Consider the following 14,160-nt stretch of genomic DNA (forward strand, 5'->3'; position numbering starts at 1 on the left):
AACAGTAAGAAAAACAAGCATATTTCTTTGAATAGAAACCAAAATTAATTTTATTTAACGATTTTCTGATCCGTTAATGGAATAAGGCACTTATTTTACATATATATTTTGATATCTTCTTGCATTTCGAATATGTATGTTATTTTCATTATCTCAGAATAATATCAGATTGTTCATCTAAACTGCGAGCAATGCTTGTTTCACAGCACATGTTCATTTTAACACTTTGGCCATGGATATTTTTGGTTATAATAACGAGGTCGGTATGTTTTGGTTTTTGTTCTTTGGCAGTGGGAGTAATTCTTGGTGAGCACGAACTACTGGCGCCTTGAGTATGGCCTCCTGGGCTCGTAGGGAGTGGGACGAGGATCCGCGCGAGCCTTGGCCTTCGGCGGCTTCTTCCCCTCCTCGTAATCCTCGCCAAAGTGACGACGCTTCTCCTGCTCGATGAAAGCCTTTCGCTGGGCGGGAAACAACCCATTCGGCTCTCTCACTATGTTGGCCCTGGAGCAGTACACCTGAGGATCGTAATCGGGCACACTCTCGTCGTCATCCCAGTTCTCCTCGGACTCGATCTTCGGGTGTCTGGTGTCTTCGCTGAGGACTGCAGGAGCGCTGGTCTGATAGTGCACTATAATGTTTCGATCCTCACACGATTGGGTGTGTTGCTGTGTATGCAGAAGGTAGGACTTTAGTGGGACATACAAAGTAACTACAAAGTATATGTGTACTCACATAGAACTGGGGCTCTGGTATTAAGTGCGAATTATTGAAGGGACAAACCATAAGTTCCACCGTGTCTTTGTAGATCACACGGCATTTCAGGATGTGCTGCTGGAGCTTATTGCGCAGCATTTTGTGTTCCTTGTTGTACGGGCAATAAACCATATCGGATTCGTCGTAGTTCTCCATAATGAAAAGGAATTAGTTTTTAAACAAAAATAAAAGGTTTCGGATGGATTTTAAAATGTATTCGTAAAACACAAACAGTCCGTCCACACTTTATCTACTTGTTTTACTATACCGATAATGAAATGCGATACTTTTTACAGCCTATCGATAAGCGCAGAAAAAGTGCCCTGATATCGCAGCTGGAAAATATTTATAAAATTTGTAAATTCGTTATTTGTTTGCAATTTGGTAGCGAAATCGCACAGCAGCAAGATGGGCAAGGGCTTCAATAACTACATGTGCAAGAAATTCTTCCACCCCGCCTCCAGGGACAACCTGAAAAGGGTAAGTGGCTCCAGGCCCCTGATGAAATATGTTTTTCCCCAGAAAAATGCCTAAAACAATAGGGATTGCCTTCTGCAGGTCTGGATGGCGGAGCAGCAGGCGGAGGCGTACAAAAAGAAGCAGGAGGAGCTACGCAACCAGTATGAAAAGGAACAGAATCTGCACGAGAACAAAGCAATGCTCAGCAAGGACAGCAAGGATAAGCTGAGCGTCAATTTCATGTACGAGCCACCGCCAGGCGTGCGAAAGGAGCGCGAAAAGGATGACAACGAGCCGGAGTACAAGTTCGAGTGGCAGCGGAAGTACAACGCTCCTAGGGAGTCGTACTGCAAGGGCGACACCGAGATCAGGGACCAGCCCTTCGGCATCCAGGTGCGGAACGTGCGTTGTCTCAAGTGCCACAAGTGGGGCCACATCAACACGGACAAGGAGTGCAACATGTACAGCATTTCCATGAGCGAGGCACGGAAACTGCACGCGGAAACAGAGGCCAGCGACATCATTGCCAAAAACGTGCTGGAGGAACAGATGAAGGAGGATGGCCTCATGATGAAGCGATCGGCACAGGAGCTGCAGAGCATAAGGACCATTCAACAGCAGCATCAACTGGTGCCCAGCGATGGCGAGAAGGACGCCCATGCCGATAATCAAAATCCCGAACTAGTCTTTCTCAAATCCCTGTCCAAGAAACAAAAGCTAAAGCTGTTAAAGAAACTGGAAAATATTGAACGAATGAAGCGCAAAGGCGAGGGCATCAAGAAACCCTCAAAAAAGAAATCAAAAAAGGAAAAGCACGAAAAAGATAGCAAGAAAAAGAAATCCAAGAAGGACAAATCGAGCAGAAAAGACAAAAAGGGCTCAGTTAGCAATAGCTCTGACTCCTCTTCATCGTCGGACAGCAGCGACTCCGAGGACAATCACAAAAGCTATTATAGGGACGACAAAAAAAATGGACATCAAAGGTCTAGGGACTCGGATCATAGCCACCAACGGCGAAGCAATGAAAGTAGGCATCGGAGAGATCGATCCCGCTCCAGAGATCGCTCGCGCTCGCTTAGCAGAGACCGAAGAAGGGAGAGGGAGCGCAGAGATCGGTCCAGGCGGTAGAATTAGTTTTGTAAAACCCACCAATAATTTTTATCAATTTATATCATCATATTTAAAATTCTAATTTAATTTATATGTATTTCATTTACACGATAGAGTATGGAGCTTTTTCCTTGTGAGGAACCAACTAGGTTTTAAAATCATTCATTAGCTTTGCTATAATTATTTATTTTGCCAGCGTGTGATATACATATCTTAAAAAATTTATTGGGTATTAAGTGGTGCTTCTAAATTGCTCTAGATCCGGGCGAGTTGAGCAGTTGTCGAGGATCCGGCGGAGACGCAGAGTTCGGCGCCGTGGTTGCTTCCACCCTCCCGGGAAATGCTCTTCACGTGGATGTGGCTCTTGAGCATCGCAGCACGAAGGACAAGCATGCGGGTATGACGCTGGTACTGCTTGCCCATGATCAAAGCCCGCTCAAAGGTGCTGTTCCTTTGATCCGCCTCCTTGGCGAACAGTATCTTATTGTGCGAGTCAATGCGCGCCTGGATCTGTCCGTCTAATATCAACTGCATCACCTCGTTCTCCAGATCGCCCACCGACGAGTTAAATGCCATGGCCATTTTGTGCATATCAGCTGACATATAGGGGCTAAAGTATTGAATTAGCGCGCGATTGCGTATCTTGGTGTACAGAGTGGTTACATGTGGCGCGATGTACATGTCAACCAACAGGTTATCCCTAATCTCATCCAGAAGCGTCAGACAGGAGGCGTATTTACTTTCGTAGAACTTGAAAATAATATCCCTGAGTTGGGGCTCCAGTTCTAAGAACAATTTGAAGGATGTAGAGGCGATGACCAGACGCTTAAGCTCCTGTCGATCAAAGGTGGCCAGGGCGCAGAGGCCGCCATAGACCGCCACATTGCTGGTGGAGATCATTTCGGGAAAGTCGCAGTGATCGAAATTGGCATTGAGGAAATGCTTGGCGGCCACCTTGTATTTCTTTTGCTGCAGTTCCGCCAGACCAGCAGCGCATTCAAGGCGAGTATGAACCTGGGCATTAGCCTCCTTGGAGCCCTCGGCGAAGTCTGGGGTGCTTTCCGCCTTGGATATGTAGCTCATCACATGGGCCCAATTCTGGAGATAAATTGACACCTTAATTACGTTAAGGCACATGTTTACCACATGCTTTCCACTAGTGCAGTAGTCTCTGGCCCGAGAATAGCACTTCAGGGCATTGGTGAGGTCGCCACAACTGAGGTAATGGTCAGCCAGGTCATCGTGGCCCCTCCGGATGCTCTCCTTGATCGAATTGGACTTGTAGTTCTTGAGGTCCGAGTCCAGCTTCTCCAGCTTAAGAGCCGCCTTCTTCATCTTGGTGTCTACCCAAGCGGCATCGTAGGCGAAAGCGTCCTTTTCGCCAGCGGGCTGAGCCTGTCCTTGAGCCTGAGCCGCAGGTTGGGCCGCGATATCCGGAAGGGGAGCGGCTGCCAGGGGACCGGGAGCCGCTGCTCCTGCCTGATCTCCGGCAGCATTTGCTGGTGGCGCCGGCGCGTTGCCAGCGTTTAGATCGCTCAAGCGCTTGTGCAGCACCTGGTAAAGATTTACGTTGTAGGTGGTCTGAACGTAAGTAATGGCCATTTTTAGAGCCTCCACGGCTAAAACCGGGCAGACGTCCGCAACATAAATTAGGCGATGGAGCCGCACGATCCCGGCATATTGGTTGGCGTACACTTCGAGATCGATGCTGGGGTTCTCCACCACAATCTGCTGCTCCTCGTTGTTTTCGTTGTCCTCGTTCGGCGGCGCGATGTCCACTTGCATCGGCTCCACGGCGTTCTTTTGTTGGAGTAATAAACGATTTATGCTGATTATATGGCTTCAGATAACGAAATTTTGGTGAATGTTTACCTGCATGAGTGGTGGCATCGGCAGCACGGGCATCCTGCTTTTATTTGCTACGACAGTCCAGGGAAAATTAACAAATTTAAGCTACGTTTTTGTTTATTCGTCAATTAATTTTTCCGATTTGCAAATTTTGCACCGATAATCTAGAGATGGACAATGTGAATAACGCTTTTGCTCTATAGATGACAACTGTATGGTAAAAGACCAGAAGAAGAAAAATATCGTATCATTGACAAAAAAATTATAATGATAAAGTATATATCACCCGAAAAAATGAAACATATATATATGAAATATAATAATTTTGCTATCCTTCCAGAACTTTTGGCTGCGCTCATTTAATTTCCTTTCTTATGAATCCACTTGTGGTCAATAATATATTTTACAGAAAGAGCGATATTTCATATATCATGTGAAATACTATCACGATATAAATATTTACTTTTAATATAATATATCGATAAATTGATATATTTGCCACATCCCTAATATCAGAAGAAGAAGCGCACCACGCATTAGTAAACTTTCAATTGTTTGTGAAATTTATTAAATAAAGTAGCTAATATTTATATAGAAGTAAGCCAAGATGTCCAACATAACGGCGGCGGTTATAGCCAACCGCAACAAAAAGCATTTCCTGGGCGTTCCAGCTCCATTGGGCTATGTGGCCGGCGTCGGTCGAGGGTAAGTACGCGCTTCTTGCGAAAATAAACTTAATGCTAATGGTATATTTTCTATTTTAGAGCCACAGGATTCACCACTCGGTCCGATATTGGTCCTGCCCGTGATGCAAACGATGTATCCGACGACCGCCATGCTCCGCCGGCCACCAAACGTAAGAAAAAAGACGAAGAGGAGGAGGAGGACGAAGACTTGAACGACTCAAACTATGACGAGTTTAGTGGTTACAGCGGCTCCCTGTTCTCCAAGGATCCGTACGACAAGGATGACGAGGAGGCAGACGCTATCTACGATTCGATAGACAAGCGAATGGACGAAAAACGCAAAGAGTATCGTGATCGCCGGCTGCGTGAGGATTTGGAGCGGTACCGCCAGGAGCGACCGAAGATCCAGCAGCAGTTCAGTGACCTGAAACGCTCACTGGCCAGCGTCACATCGGAAGAGTGGTCCACGATTCCTGAAGTGGGCGATAGTCGAAACAGAAAGCAACGAAATCCAAGGGCCGAAAAGTTTACCCCTCTGCCGGACAGCTTGATATCCAGAAACCTAGGCGGCGAGTCGTCCTCTACATTGGATCCGTCCTCGGGCTTGGCTTCTATGGTGCCTGGCGTAGCTACTCCTGGCATGCTGACACCTACGGGTGATCTAGATCTGCGAAAGATTGGCCAGGCTCGTAACACTCTTATGAACGTCAAGCTGTCGCAGGTTTCCGATTCCGTGACAGGCCAAACGGTGGTGGATCCCAAGGGTTATCTCACCGACCTGCAGAGTATGATTCCCACTTACGGTGGTGACATAAACGACATCAAGAAGGCTCGTTTGTTGCTCAAGAGTGTGAGGGAAACGAATCCTAACCATCCCCCAGCTTGGATTGCCTCCGCCCGTTTGGAAGAAGTGACTGGAAAGGTTCAGATGGCTAGGAATCTGATTATGAGGGGCTGCGAAATGAACATCCAGTCTGAGGATCTGTGGCTGGAAGCAGCTCGCCTTCAGCCGCCAGATACAGCCAAAGCGGTGATCGCGCAAGCTGCTCGTCATATTCCTACCTCGGTCAGGATCTGGATTAAAGCCGCTGACCTGGAATCGGAGACCAAAGCTAAGCGTAGAGTTTTCAGAAAAGCTCTAGAGCATATTCCAAATTCAGTTCGTTTGTGGAAAGCGGCTGTGGAACTTGAGAATCCTGATGATGCACGTATTTTACTCTCTCGCGCCGTGGAGTGTTGCAACACCAGCGTTGAACTTTGGTTGGCTCTCGCCCGCTTGGAAACCTACGAGAACGCCCGAAAGGTCCTAAACAAGGCTCGCGAGAATATTCCGACTGATCGTCAGATTTGGACCACAGCTGCGAAGTTGGAGGAGGCCAATGGTAATATTTACATGGTGGAAAAGATCATTGATCGATCATTGAACTCGATGACCATCAACGGTGTGGAGATCAATCGTGATCAGTGGTTCCAGGAGGCCATCGAGGCGGAAAAATCAGGAGCAGTCAACTGTTGCCAATCCATTGTTAAGGCTGTCATTGGAATAGGAGTGGAGGAGGAGGATCGCAAACAGACTTGGATTGATGATGCTGAATTCGTAAGTATTTATAAACACTCGTTTTTCACATACATATGTAACATTTTTAAAACCAAATAACCGAAATATATTTTCCCTCTTTCAGTGCGCAAAGGAAAATGCATTTGAGTGTGCCCGAGCTGTTTACGCTCATGCCCTTCAAATATTTCCCTCAAAGAAAAGCATCTGGTTGCGAGCCGCCTACTTTGAAAAGAACCATGGAACCCGCGAATCTTTGGAGGCCCTGTTGCAGAGAGCCGTGGCTCATTGTCCTAAATCGGAGATTCTCTGGCTGATGGGGGCCAAATCCAAATGGATGGCTGGAGACGTTCCAGCCGCGAGAGGTATTTTATCCTTGGCTTTCCAGGCCAATCCCAATTCCGAGGACATTTGGTTGGCTGCCGTTAAGTTGGAATCAGAGAACTCGGAATATGAACGGGCGAGACGCTTGTTAGCCAAGGCTAGAGGATCGGCACCGACACCAAGGGTAATGATGAAATCAGCTCGCCTGGAATGGGCTTTGGAAAAGTTCGATGAAGCTCTACGGTTGCTGGAGGAGGCTGTGGAAGTGTTCCCAGATTTTCCCAAACTGTGGATGATGAAGGGTCAGATTGAGGAGCAACAGAGACGGACAGATGATGCGGCTGCCACCTATACTCTGGGCTTGAAAAAGTGTCCTACGTCCATCCCACTTTGGATTCTTTCCGCCAACCTAGAAGAGCGCAAAGGAGTGCTGACGAAGGCTCGATCCATTCTGGAACGAGGTCGTTTGCGCAACCCCAAGGTGGCTGTACTCTGGCTGGAGGCCATCAGGGTGGAGTTGCGTGCGGGTCTCAAGGAGATTGCTAGCACAATGATGGCAAGAGCACTACAAGAATGCCCCAACGCTGGTGAGCTATGGGCGGAGGCTATCTTCATGGAAACCAAGCCGCAGCGCAAGACCAAGTCAGTGGATGCTCTCAAGAAATGCGAGCATGATCCGCATGTGCTTCTAGCTGTATCAAAACTGTTCTGGTCTGAGCACAAGTTCTCCAAGTGCCGGGACTGGTTTAATCGAACGGTAAGTAAATTATACTAACTGTTGAATGTAATAAAAACAAATATGTTCGGATCTAATCATTTGTTTATTTCAGGTCAAGATCGATCCAGATCTAGGTGATGCTTGGGCGTATTTCTACAAGTTCGAATTGCTCCACGGTACGGAGGCGCAGCAGCAGGAGGTTCTCGATCGGTGCATTTCGGCAGAGCCCACGCACGGCGAGTCCTGGTGTCGTGTCAGCAAGAACATCCAGAACTGGCAGTTCAAGACACCTGAGGTGCTGCGTGCCGTTGTCAGGGAGCTATCCATACCCATCTAAGTTTTAATTCTGTTTGGATTAAACGCATGCAGCCTAGCGCTGCACTTCTCTATAACCTTTAATTATGCGATATACTTGTTTGAAATGTCTGAAGATAAACTCGAAAAGGAACAGGACAAAACTGACAGCAGCTCCACAGCCAAAGATTCCCAAAGCATACCGGCACTCTGTAATGCCAATGGAGACAAAGCCACCAACTCCGCCCTCGCATTTGGGCTTCTGAGGAATCCACTTCCGCTCCTCGCGATTCACCAAGCTTACTTCTCGCTGCCAGCGTAGTCTGTGGGTAAAAACAGTGTTTTATGATTTTCCTTTTTCGAACAAGTTATTGAAGTGTAAATTATAAAAGGGCTTTTTATCCCTGTACAATTTTTAATTAGTTAAACGTTGGACTTTAAGTATAAAATTTAATAAATTACCTATTTTTTTAAATGTAAAATGCAATTGGATAGCGAAACTATGTTGACATATAAAATATTCTTACTGCCGTCGAATGAGCTCCTTGTAAGGAAAGTTTTTCCTCGTTGGAATAGCCAGCATGGGCAGCTGAAAAGGCTCCAGTTCCATTAATCCGCACTTTTCCGGCTCGCTGAAGGTGTCGCTGACGATTTGGTAACCTGCCTGGAGTTCAACCTGGTATGCAAATAAGCCGGTTCGCATTTTCTCCATTCCTAGCAAGGGGCGCATATAGATATTTTCACCCTTGGAGGCGATCTTCTTGTGGTAAAGATTCTTGGTTACGGGATCGGTGGACTCTGTGAAGTATATTTTATTATATTGCGTGTCCTGAACTCCGATTTCTAGAGGCGATTGTCCCAGATCAGACAATGACTGGATAGCATCCGACGGACTTTGCAGCAGAGCCACTATATTGGCCGAAAACGAGGTGAACAAGAAGAGAGCTGCAACAAATGTGGTGAAGACAATGATCCTCGCGGATCGGTTCCGCACCTCCACGTAGAAACCCTGCTGGCACATGGCACCCCAAACAAAATTTAGTGTATCCATGTAGGACATGTCGTGGTTGTGCGGCGAAAAGAAGAGTTCCAGAACCAAGACCACGGTCGTGATGATCAGTAGCATCAAAATGGACACCCACACATCGTTCTCAAATGGCATAGCGAATATATTGGCCACTGCCGAGAGAGGTGGCTGCCGGAACATGATCCCAGCTCTCACTCGATATGTCTCAGCCACGAAATCGACCAATGCAATACGATCCATTCTCATGAAGATCGCCAGCTGGGCCATGTCCAGTTCATAGCGTTGAAATCGTCCCATGAGACCATCGAATGAACCATTCGGTTGTCGCCATCCGAAGTTCACTGTTTGATAGGTATTGTAGCTGAAATGGGAAGTATTTGAACAATAATAATTTTTATCTAAAAGACAACAAGAGGAAATCCCACTCACCTCATATTCAATCTATTGGCCAGCTCCAGCATCAAGCGATGATTAACCTTCGATATAGTGTCAATATGCCGCAGTGACAAATCTTCAATGTTAGTGAATAGATCCGGAAAGGCAATTACAATAGCCGAGTTGAATACTATGCCCTCCAGATCCTGTCTATAAGTTATTGCCGAGCCAAAGTGCTGCAGGGCATGAATGACGTGCCGCGAATTTCGAATGTTATGCCCAACCAAGGTCCTTTTCAAAGGCTTCCAGGCAGCTACCTTGTACAGATCGATCAAACTGCAAGAGAAGTTCCCAACGTTTTCATATTGCAGGACCCGCAACTCACTGTCCGGGGGAATGAATATTTCCGGATCCTCGAGTAAATCGATATCGCCTGGATCTTCGGTCAGGAGCAACCAGAACCGGTTGGTGGTGAAGTAATTATGTTCCGAGGCCGCAGACCAGCGTAGTAGATTTAAGGCGCACTCGCTGCTGAACTCCAGCAGCAGGATGCCCATTTTGTAGGGCAGCGCGGGGAGCAGGAAGGACGTCTCCCAGTGGGTGGAGTTGTTGGCGTGGAAACTCTTTGGCGGTGGAGCGTCCTTATGTTCATCCAGAGCATCGACATGCTGCAGGTCCCTCAGCGAGCTCTCAGTGTTGACCTGCACATAGAAATTGTTGAGGTTGAAGTGCTGCCACAGCTTCCAAAGGCGAAAATCCGCTGGAGGGGAAAAAACTAGTACAGAGAAAACAAATTTAGTATACGAAAGTTAGAATAGTTAGTTAGATTTATAGAGGTTTTTAGAAGTATGGAACGGTATATCAGACTAATATCAAATAATAAGGATTAACTTAAATCAGGCCTTTGAAAAATTCAAACGTGAGATATGGACTTAAAAAATCGCCAAAGATTTTAGTATCTCCTAAGCCCATTTTGGCCAGTGTACTGTGGGGTCATAAATTTGTCCCCAGCAGCACGTTGCATGCAGAGGGTTAATTCACCAATGTCCGTGTGACAAACGACCAGCATCAGGCTGTGAACGCCGTGGTGGCGATAGTAAGCGACTAGCATATCTGGCAACTGATTGCCCCACCGTGTTTTCGGGTCCGGATCCTGCCGGGAATATTCGCTCCGCCAGCTGCCAGCGACACGTGGTGGTGTCCCACTGACGAGCAGGAAAAATATCAGAGGGAGCCAGTGCGCGACTTGAACTTTCATCACTGCGACTGCGAGTATTAACGAATTGCTGTCCGTCCTGTCGCGTTTGCATTTCCCCGACGCGTTTTTTTCACGGATTGGAGTCCCCGGCTTTTATAGCCAAAAGGGCAGTCGCCAGTAATTGCATTCAAGAATTGCATTAAAATTATGCATTGATTACACTCCGCTGCGCTTCCTTTCGGTCCACGTCCACATCCACGTGCACCCATCTGCTGTCATTACGAAGGGCAATCTTCGCGAGCAATTTTGCGACAACTGCAATTGGTCATCGATGGCGTTTAATTGGTCCGAGCAAGTGGCGCACAAATTGTCCGCGTGGAAGTGCGGACAAAGTCAATTACGTGTCAACGACGACCGGAACGGAGAAAGTTGCTCCGACATACTGGACTTGGACTTGGCTTTCGGAATAAGCACATAAGTTTGGGCCAAAAGGAATTGGAAAGTTTCGCAGAGGGTTTAATTTCGCCAATTTACTTGGTTCTATCGGTGAATTGGTTATTATTTTATGAGAACAGTAATTCTTTTCGAATGTAGATGATTTTCATACATAACTAGTTATATTAAAAAAATCTTGATGATTTAATTTGAATATTAGTAACTAAATTATTTAAAATTTTGATTTGATTTCGAATTTTCACAGAGGAAATTTATCTTTCGCAGCCTTAAAAAGTTAGCTTTTAGATGAGTTAAGCATGCAAATTCTTCCATATAAATCCGACTTTAAATAAACTAAAATCAGTTTAAGAGCCAGTTTTTGGCCCGAAGGCATGAGCATGAGCATTAGGAAGCAATTAAGAAAGCTGTTGCAAAAAGTAAGATGGCAAAATATAAGCAAATTTGATCAAACGTGGGCGCAATATAGAAATACACACACATGCTTAAAAATAGAGAAACTGGTATTAGCTCGATGTCACAGGACGACGACAAAACATGAGGATAAGGACATGGCCACGCAAACAGCTCCACTCCTGACGACATTAACACAATTACAATCTGAACATGTGTTAGTCCTCTAAGACATGCGTTGACTATAAAGAAAAATCCAATTAAAAGTGATAAAAGTTATTGAAGCGTAGCGCAGCAAAAAGGAAAACCATTAGGAAAAAAAAGGAGCAGGAAAAACAAATGGCCGAAATGCGGACGGAAGGCGAAAAGGCCGGAAACGAGGAAGGCAACACAAAGGGGCTGCCATTTGTGGCATGGTACGTAGTAGATATGGCGCTGATTGCAACACCAGATTATCACACAGATTTGGCGAGCTGGGCGACACGCCAAGGATAAATCAGGATTCGCCACCCAGTCCACCTGCCTCACATTTGGCAAGGATAATCATTCATGGGCCAAACGAACAGGAAACGCTTTTGCTGCTGGATAACACTTTCTGATTCAATTAAGTTTAAAAGAATAGGGTCACAATTGATACGAGGGTACTGAATTCTAGATTGCCCCCTTAATTAGGTGCGAAGGATAACAGCGAAAATGAATAAAATATATTCAAATGTTATACCTAAAAAGTTACCAACTTTAGTATCTATTCATGCATAAGGTTGCATTACGTCAAAATAATTATGAATAAATATTGCAAAATATTAGAAATGGAAATAAAAATAATAGTACCACTTGAAAAAGTATTAGAATCAATTTGAAAATAACGTTTTCAGGGACTGCGCTCAGATTGAATGTTTATCAATCATACGACCTGTTGCCCTTGATCAAATATTTTTAACCTTTGTGCATAATTACCCTTTAGACAACTTTTATTGGCGATATTAGACATCGATCCCAGACTCGGAATTTTTATTAGGGTAGACAATTTGATTTTTTCCAATAACAATGATCGTGGTTATTTAATGGTGGGTAATTTGGCTAATTTTTGTTATAGTTTGATATTACCATTGCTTATTGTGCCTCTTGTTTTCTAGCCTCTTTTTCAGCAGCGGCTGCTTCCTTTTTGAGCTGCGCATCCCTTTTCGACGAGTGCTTGCGCCAATTCTTGACGACCTTGTCGAATTCTTTCATCCGAGCCTTCTTGTCCTTAACCGTCTCCGGCTCCTGTCCAATCCCACTCTCGTCCACTTCGTCCTCATATCCGGCTGGAGGCAAAGCATTGAAGTGACTATTGTGAAAAGCGGTGCGGTTTCCATCCTTAAACCAGTATCGCTTCGTCCGCCGGTACATATGTTCATAGTTCTTATACTCCAGACGCTCCTCTTCCGATCGAGTGCTAAAAACCAAAAGGGTGAGAATGGCTATCATCGGCAGGACTCCGAAGAGCGATATTTTCTGCCAGACCTTGGCGTGTTGTGCAACAATTGCTACGGAAATAAAGGATCAGTTTAGAACACGATTTATATGACTATACCCACGTGGTTTCTTTCCAGTCCGGCCAGGACAGCCAAGGTCCCCTCCTTGGATCGCCGTTAGAGGTTTCTTTTGCTTTCGAGTACTTTTACCTGTAAGCAATTCATCGCACGATTGCTTTTTCTTTTTATTTTTATTAGTTTCTGCAACACATGGGACTTTTGGCGGGCATTTTGAGCCCCCGGATATGGCTGTTTCGTCCTTTGGCGGCGTAACTTTAGTTTCCTTAGATGCTTTAGGTGGTGTCACTGTAAGGATGTAACATGAATTTAAAATTTAATATTTTAATTTCACAAGCTACGCTTTTTAACCTTTTTTTGCCGCATCGGAAGCCTTGGCCTTTGGATCAGAAGATTTCTTCGCTGCATCTTTAGTATCTTTACACTTCGCGTCTGTAATAGAGTAATCAGTGCTATAGAAATATATTTTTTTACACCCCATATACCTTTTGATCCTGTACCAGAGGACTTTGACATTAAGCGTTGGGTAATAACAACCGTGGCAAACCGTGGGTTTACATATTTCATCAATTGCAAGTGCCGCATTTTTTTACTAAAAGATAAATTTTAAAGACAGATTTCCGAAACAGAATTTTAGATTACAATTTCCCCAACATGCCAACTGATAGCCTACCTAGAAAAACCAGAATTCGAAGAATCTTAAAGACATTGCTTTTCTTAAGATTTTAACATACTGAGGGCATTGATTATAAGGAAAGAAAAAGTTTAAGACAGAATAAATCAATTTAAGCTTAATCTGAACAAACTAAAAACTTGTCATATAGTTTTCCAATTTTTCTGTATTTTTGTTTGGAATTTTCTTTCGTAGTTTTCAACCTTAACTCTAAGACACTCTTACACAATGGACTTTAGTATTCTTCGCTGTGAGTAATTGCCACCGCTAGATGGCGGCAGTCCATTAATCATTTCGCTCATGCTTTTGGACGTGCGCCTGTCGTGTTCAACTAGTTTTATAATTTCCACGCTGTGGGTTCGGTTGGTCAGTACATTTTTTATTACACGCCCTGCTTCACTGCACTTTTTGCTCCCATCCCTTTTTGTACTTATGTAATCCATATGGGATGAACAAGTTTATGATTGCTCCTCTTCAAACGAATGGAGTTTGCCTTTCATCCGCTGTTTGCCGGGCTTATTGAGCTTAAATTAATGCAAATCTGGTTGTTGGGTTGGTGACCCATTTGCCATGTAGATTGCGTTCCATGTGGAAAGGGTTTAGCCTTTGAAGGCATTGCAATTATCGGAGATCTTTCACTCGACTGCCCCAGATTGTGGCGGGTTGTCTCTGATTTGCATAGGGCACAAAAGACCTGAGGCCTTTGACAATTAGTGTGTGGTATTTATAGAGCCGCTGTAACCTTTGCTACCTTTG

The 14,160-nt window shown here is 45.1% G+C and overlaps 6 protein-coding genes across 7 annotated transcripts; 2 read left to right on the forward strand and 4 right to left on the reverse strand.

Moving 5' to 3' along the window:
- Window positions 1-22: 22 nt before the first annotated feature.
- On the reverse strand, window positions 23-1,021 carry LOC6618362 (gametocyte-specific factor 1 homolog). The gene is made up of 2 exons (XM_002042596.2): window positions 736-1,021; window positions 23-668 (listed from the first exon to the last, which is right to left on the reverse strand). The coding sequence occupies exons 1-2, from the start codon at window positions 910-912 to the stop codon at window positions 318-320; spliced, it is 528 nt and encodes a 175-aa protein (XP_002042632.1). The 5' UTR covers window positions 913-1,021; the 3' UTR covers window positions 23-317.
- A 35-nt stretch (window positions 1,022-1,056) lies between these two features.
- On the forward strand, window positions 1,057-2,412 carry LOC6618363 (corepressor interacting with RBPJ 1). The gene is made up of 2 exons (XM_002042597.2): window positions 1,057-1,236; window positions 1,315-2,412. The coding sequence occupies exons 1-2, from the start codon at window positions 1,165-1,167 to the stop codon at window positions 2,341-2,343; spliced, it is 1,101 nt and encodes a 366-aa protein (XP_002042633.1). The 5' UTR covers window positions 1,057-1,164; the 3' UTR covers window positions 2,344-2,412.
- A 78-nt stretch (window positions 2,413-2,490) lies between these two features.
- Window positions 2,491-4,353, reverse strand: LOC6618364 (COP9 signalosome complex subunit 1b). The gene is made up of 2 exons (XM_002042598.2): window positions 4,198-4,353; window positions 2,491-4,125 (listed from the first exon to the last, which is right to left on the reverse strand). The coding sequence occupies exons 1-2, from the start codon at window positions 4,228-4,230 to the stop codon at window positions 2,581-2,583; spliced, it is 1,578 nt and encodes a 525-aa protein (XP_002042634.1). The 5' UTR covers window positions 4,231-4,353; the 3' UTR covers window positions 2,491-2,580.
- Window positions 4,354-4,685: 332 nt separating this feature from the next.
- LOC6618365 (pre-mRNA-processing factor 6) lies at window positions 4,686-7,855 on the forward strand. Its single transcript, XM_002042599.2, has 4 exons — window positions 4,686-4,878; window positions 4,938-6,456; window positions 6,542-7,495; window positions 7,569-7,855. The coding sequence occupies exons 1-4, from the start codon at window positions 4,781-4,783 to the stop codon at window positions 7,791-7,793; spliced, it is 2,796 nt and encodes a 931-aa protein (XP_002042635.1). The 5' UTR covers window positions 4,686-4,780; the 3' UTR covers window positions 7,794-7,855.
- Window positions 7,811-10,493, reverse strand: LOC6618366. Of its 2 annotated transcripts, none has more exons than XM_032718288.1 (4): window positions 10,194-10,493; window positions 9,207-9,927; window positions 8,278-9,138; window positions 7,811-8,073 (listed from the first exon to the last, which is right to left on the reverse strand). In XM_032718288.1, the coding sequence occupies exons 1-4, from the start codon at window positions 10,408-10,410 to the stop codon at window positions 7,827-7,829; spliced, it is 2,046 nt and encodes a 681-aa protein (XP_032574179.1). In that variant the 5' UTR covers window positions 10,411-10,493; the 3' UTR covers window positions 7,811-7,826. The 2 variants fall into 2 exon arrangements, 1 of the variants encoding a protein (XP_032574179.1); XR_004361727.1 differs by having other exon boundaries at window positions 7,985-8,073; window positions 8,213-9,138.
- A 1,669-nt stretch (window positions 10,494-12,162) lies between these two features.
- On the reverse strand, window positions 12,163-13,394 carry LOC6618367. Its single transcript, XM_002042601.2, has 4 exons — window positions 13,217-13,394; window positions 13,083-13,163; window positions 12,777-13,019; window positions 12,163-12,725 (listed from the first exon to the last, which is right to left on the reverse strand). Exons 1-4 carry the CDS (start codon window positions 13,314-13,316, stop codon window positions 12,310-12,312), a joined length of 840 nt encoding a protein of 279 aa, XP_002042637.2. The 5' UTR covers window positions 13,317-13,394; the 3' UTR covers window positions 12,163-12,309.
- Window positions 13,395-14,160: the final 766 nt, after the last annotated feature.

Source organism: Drosophila sechellia, chromosome 3L (genome assembly GCF_004382195.2).
Source record: "Drosophila sechellia strain sech25 chromosome 3L, ASM438219v1, whole genome shotgun sequence".
Taxonomy (NCBI): domain Eukaryota; kingdom Metazoa; phylum Arthropoda; class Insecta; order Diptera; family Drosophilidae; genus Drosophila; species Drosophila sechellia.

What these genes read in the sequence shown, in the direction of transcription:
- LOC6618362 (XM_002042596.2), bottom strand. Translation starts at nt 912, where the DNA reads ATGGAGAACTACGACGAATCCGATATGGTTTATTGCCCGTACAACAAG. An exon ending in TACCAGAGCCCCAGTTCTAT is followed by an intron (nt 669 to 735) that starts GTGAGTACACAT and finishes CTGCATACACAG; the next exon opens with CAACACACCCAATCGTGTGA.
- LOC6618364 (XM_002042598.2), bottom strand. Translation starts at nt 4,230, where the DNA reads ATGCCCGTGCTGCCGATGCCACCACTCATGCAG. An exon ending in CGATGCCACCACTCATGCAG is followed by an intron (nt 4,126 to 4,197) that starts GTAAACATTCAC and finishes CTCCAACAAAAG; the next exon opens with AACGCCGTGGAGCCGATGCA.
- LOC6618367 (XM_002042601.2), bottom strand. Translation starts at nt 13,316, where the DNA reads ATGCGGCACTTGCAATTGATGAAATATGTAAACCCACGGTTTGCCACG. An exon ending in CTCTGGTACAGGATCAAAAG is followed by an intron (nt 13,164 to 13,216) that starts GTATATGGGGTG and finishes ACTCTATTACAG; the next exon opens with ACGCGAAGTGTAAAGATACT. An exon ending in TTCCGATGCGGCAAAAAAAG is followed by an intron (nt 13,020 to 13,082) that starts GTTAAAAAGCGT and finishes ACATCCTTACAG; the next exon opens with TGACACCACCTAAAGCATCT.
- LOC6618363 (XM_002042597.2), top strand. Translation starts at nt 1,165, where the DNA reads ATGGGCAAGGGCTTCAATAACTACATGTGCAAGAAATTCTTCCACCCC. An exon ending in CCAGGGACAACCTGAAAAGG is followed by an intron (nt 1,237 to 1,314) that starts GTAAGTGGCTCC and finishes TGCCTTCTGCAG; the next exon opens with GTCTGGATGGCGGAGCAGCA.
- LOC6618365 (XM_002042599.2), top strand. Translation starts at nt 4,781, where the DNA reads ATGTCCAACATAACGGCGGCGGTTATAGCCAACCGCAACAAAAAGCAT. An exon ending in GTGGCCGGCGTCGGTCGAGG is followed by an intron (nt 4,879 to 4,937) that starts GTAAGTACGCGC and finishes TTTCTATTTTAG; the next exon opens with AGCCACAGGATTCACCACTC. An exon ending in GGATTGATGATGCTGAATTC is followed by an intron (nt 6,457 to 6,541) that starts GTAAGTATTTAT and finishes TCCCTCTTTCAG; the next exon opens with TGCGCAAAGGAAAATGCATT.
- LOC6618366 (XM_032718288.1), bottom strand. Translation starts at nt 10,410, where the DNA reads ATGAAAGTTCAAGTCGCGCACTGGCTCCCTCTGATATTTTTCCTGCTC. An exon ending in GCCAATAGATTGAATATGAG is followed by an intron (nt 9,139 to 9,206) that starts GTGAGTGGGATT and finishes TTCCCATTTCAG; the next exon opens with CTACAATACCTATCAAACAG. An exon ending in AAGGAGCTCATTCGACGGCA is followed by an intron (nt 8,074 to 8,277) that starts GTAAGAATATTT and finishes TTTTACCCACAG; the next exon opens with ACTACGCTGGCAGCGAGAAG.